Source organism: Arachis duranensis, chromosome 4 (assembly GCF_000817695.3).
Source record: "Arachis duranensis cultivar V14167 chromosome 4, aradu.V14167.gnm2.J7QH, whole genome shotgun sequence".
Lineage (NCBI taxonomy): Eukaryota > Viridiplantae > Streptophyta > Magnoliopsida > Fabales > Fabaceae > Arachis > Arachis duranensis.
In genome coordinates this window covers 1412101-1416108 of record NC_029775.3, presented here as the reverse complement: position 1 = coordinate 1416108, position 4008 = coordinate 1412101, and the positions used below count along the sequence as shown (strand labels likewise).

The 4008-nt window shown below is 24.0% G+C and overlaps 1 protein-coding gene across 2 annotated transcripts in view; it reads left to right on the top strand.

The window, feature by feature from the left end:
• LOC107482419 (uncharacterized) overlaps positions 1 to 1452 on the top strand; it is a 2489-nt gene extending 1037 nt beyond the window's left edge. Inside the window, exon 2 of one of the 2 annotated variants that reach the window (XM_016102897.3) lies at positions 922 to 1452. In XM_016102897.3, coding sequence (XP_015958383.1) covers positions 922 to 1371 — 450 coding nt within the window. In that variant the 3' untranslated portion in view covers positions 1372 to 1452. Of the gene's footprint in view, positions 1 to 918 lie in introns of both variants that reach the window. The other variant, XM_016102896.3, reaches the window with a different exon arrangement.
• Positions 1453 to 4008: the final 2556 nt, after the last annotated feature.

Sequence of the window (4008 nt, the reverse complement as noted above, 5' to 3'; positions counted from 1 at the left end):
TGCTTTGTCGAAGAATGGTGTTGTCTTTGAGATGGCGGATAGTTTTAGGGTTTTTGAGCGAAAATAGATAAATTACTGAATTTGAGTGGTTGATTCGATTTAAGCTAGCCATATCACGAGGTATTTTTTAATCTTCATTTGCAGTGATGCTATGCTTATTATATAACGAAAAGTCTCTTAGAAAAAAAAATTTTAGTAAAATATTGTCAAAATTTATTAACATTATTTAATACATTCTACAGTAAATAAATATTAAATAAGATAAATTTAGGTTGTTTAGATTTTTTTGTTTTTTTAATATTACGTACATTATACTGATTTATGTCCCCTAAAATAAGATGATATTACTCACGCCACCTTTGAATTTTGTGGTATCTACGACTTTTCTATCTTTGATCATATGTAATGTTTATAAGGTAGTATTTGTTTTAAGATATTGAAACAGAAATTAAGAGATTGAGATTCAGTATCATGTTTGTTAGTTTAGAAATTAGTATTAAAATTTTTGTCTCTGTCTCTAAAATTTTAGTATTTCAGTACTTCCAAAAAATGGGGACACATAGACTAAAATTTTTAGAGATGAAAACTGAAACTTTAATAACATTTTATACTTAAAATACCCTCATTTCAATTTTCAATTAATTAATTTCAATTTTATCCTTTGTGCAAATTAAATTAGAGTTTCATTCTTATTTCAATTTTTGTTTCTTATTTTCCACTAAATAAAATAATAATATTTATTTTAATCTCTATTTTTTAGTATCTGTCTCTCAATTTTAGTCTTTCCATCTTTGTCTTTCCGCTACCAAAGTGGAGATTTTATAAAATAAAAGGTTGAGAAATATGATTGAGATTGATGCCAAATTACTTGACCATGTTAAAAGCATTTCTTGTATGTGTATTTTCTCAATCAATTAGCAGTTGGAGGTGTTGCAAAGAGATGATCCACTTCCTCAATCCGAAGCTTCTAGCCCTTCGGGTTCAGAAGCTTCTACAATCATGAAAACAGAAAACAAAAACGCAGATCCTTGCAATGGAAGCACTGAAACTAATGAGATAGTGAAGGAGTTGAGGAAAATAAAGAGACAGAATTTTGTAACTCATTGTCTTCTGTCAGTTATGATTGTTCTCACTGTGGCTTGGCAACTTTCAGAGGTTTCAATGATTATGAAGGTGAAAGATGGAATTAACCATCCATTTAGGTCCTTTGGAAGTATGATCAAAGCAATGGTCAAAGTCAACGCCCAAGAAGATGACAACAACAACAAAGAACAAAATGATGAATCTTCATCGTCACTTGCTTCTCTCAAGTTGCCAGAGATTCCTCATATGGATGTAACAGATTTAGGTATCAATAATGGAAACCAATGAAACTGGCTACTCATTCTGTCCACTAATAAATATCAATGTTGTTTCAAATATTCTTTTTTTTATATTTATGTCACAAATATTTTGAAGAGCAATATTATATTGTCAGTAAATATTATTATTTTTAGTCAGTATTTAACTAGCAATAATTTATACTTATATTTATTAAAATTTTACATACATAAATTAAAATAATTTGTACTCACATTTTTTAAAATTTGTATGTATAAATTAATAAAATTTAATATATTTACTGATCAAATAATATGATAAAAAATGTAAAAAATTGTTGTCTCGAGTTTTTCTATTTTAAAAGGAACTCAATTTTATTTCGCCGGTAACTCAAAGTTTACTGATGAATATAAAGGCATCAGGAAATGTTGTATATGGCAAACTCTTGTATTACTATTTTAAATAAATCTAAAAAGTAATAAAATTAATTAAAGATAAAATATTATTTTACTTTTTAAAATTATTTCAGATGAAAATTGTTTTTATTTTTTTTATTGTCCTTAATATTATAAAAAATTTAAAATGGTACTTTCGTTAAGCAACATTAATTTCTTTTGTTTTTTTTACAAAGATTAAATATTTAACAAGTGTAATTATCTGTGTCATGCACGTGATAAGATTGAAATTATAATTTTAAATTATTTTTTTAAAATTAATTTAAATTATAATAATTTGATTAATAAAAAATTAATATGTTATGCATTGTTTGTTTTTTTTAATTTAGTATTAATTGGATTAACTCTAAAATAGTTATTAATCGATTTTAATAATCTACTTTTTTCAATAAATCAGACATATATACTGAATATGATCATAAATAATACAGTAATAGTTAAATCTACTCACAAACATATCGGCTATTATCACACTCTAAAACAAATTAAATATAAAGGCTATTAGCATGCACTTATAAATTTATAAAATCGCACTGTCTTTAATTCGTGCAAGGGTTTATTTATCAAATAAACTTAAAATATAAACAAAAAATATTTATAAAATGGACCTAGCATCACTTGAAAGAATCATGGAAAATAATCAACTTACCTTATCATCCATAAGAACCATTTATATGTAAGTCGTGTTGTTCTTGTCAAATTTGGATGAGACTTTTCATAACCTTATAATTCTTGCCTTTATTTTTCAAACTTTTTCATTACATAATCTATCATAGGTAATACTGTTGATAGAATCGTAATTAGTATCCTTTAGGCATGAAAAATAATAAACAGAAGAAGTTCTATGTCCGAGGTACGAATTTTCTAGATGATAAATAATTGTAACAATTCACTATTAATCCTTATATATATATATATAACTAGAAAGTCTTAGGGAATAGGGGTTGGAACTTTGCTTTAGAAATTACTCACGCACTCTCACATCCCAGAGACTTTCTAAATTTGCCTCGAGTCAATTATCTGTAGAGTTTCTTCCACAAGTCTTTATTTTCCATTTATATTTTCTATAAACTTTATCTTTCAGTAAACTTTATCTTTTAAGCAAGTTTATTTTTCAAGCGAATTTATATTTCAGCACCTTTAAGTTCCATGTCAAAGCTCTTTGACCCAGTCGAAGGCAGTTTACTGCTTTCTTTAAATTTTAATGCAATCTTTATTTCAGTTAATTTACTTTTCGAAAACTTCATTTTTCATTTCTTTTATTTTTTTACAAATTTTGATTTATATTTCATTTTGATACCCGTCTAATCGAAGACGCTTTGATGCGCTTATAGAAAACTGGTACCTGCAAAAGAGGAGTTGGTTTCGCTCCCAAACCATTAGAATCGAACCACCATCGATTTGCTAAAAATTGACAAAACATTAATATATTTACTAAAATAACATATTTATTATTATTATTATTATTATTATTATTATTATTATTATTATCCATTAATTGATATCAAATTAAATGGGTCACTATTAATGTGTGCTTCAATTATCTCCTAATAAAATTATTGCACTTGAATGAGAATTAGAACTATATTAATTGATATAATTAGAATGATTAAAAATATCAATGATTTATAAGTAGTTTAATAATGCATTAAATATTAATTTGATATAATTATAATGACGATATTTTCTTAAATTAATATAATCATGCATTATTCATGAGCTAATTGTAATATAATGAAAATAAATTTATTTGAGAAAAAAATTTATGTATAATTTTTAGAAATTATAATAATTTTTTATTTATATATACGTATATATTAATTTATTTATATATACGTATATATTATTTGTTAAACTTCATGTTACCAGCTATTAAAATTATTTAAATCACATGTATTAATTTTTTTGTTATAATTATTTCGTTTTATATATATGATTATTTTTTATTCTACAATCGTGCAATAATATTTTCTATAATATTATTGCTATATATGAAGCGGCTTTATATTACTATAATTATATCAAATTTAATTATGACTGTAAATAAATAAAATAGAAAACAATCAAAATTAATTTTTTTATAGTCAAAATTTACTGTAAATATAAAAAATAAAATCACTAATGATTAAAATTTTGAGTAGAAAATAAAAATCCATAAACTAAATTCAATTTGTTAACTAATTAATTGTATGTCCATATAATATTATTATTATATATTGATTAAAACTGTAAA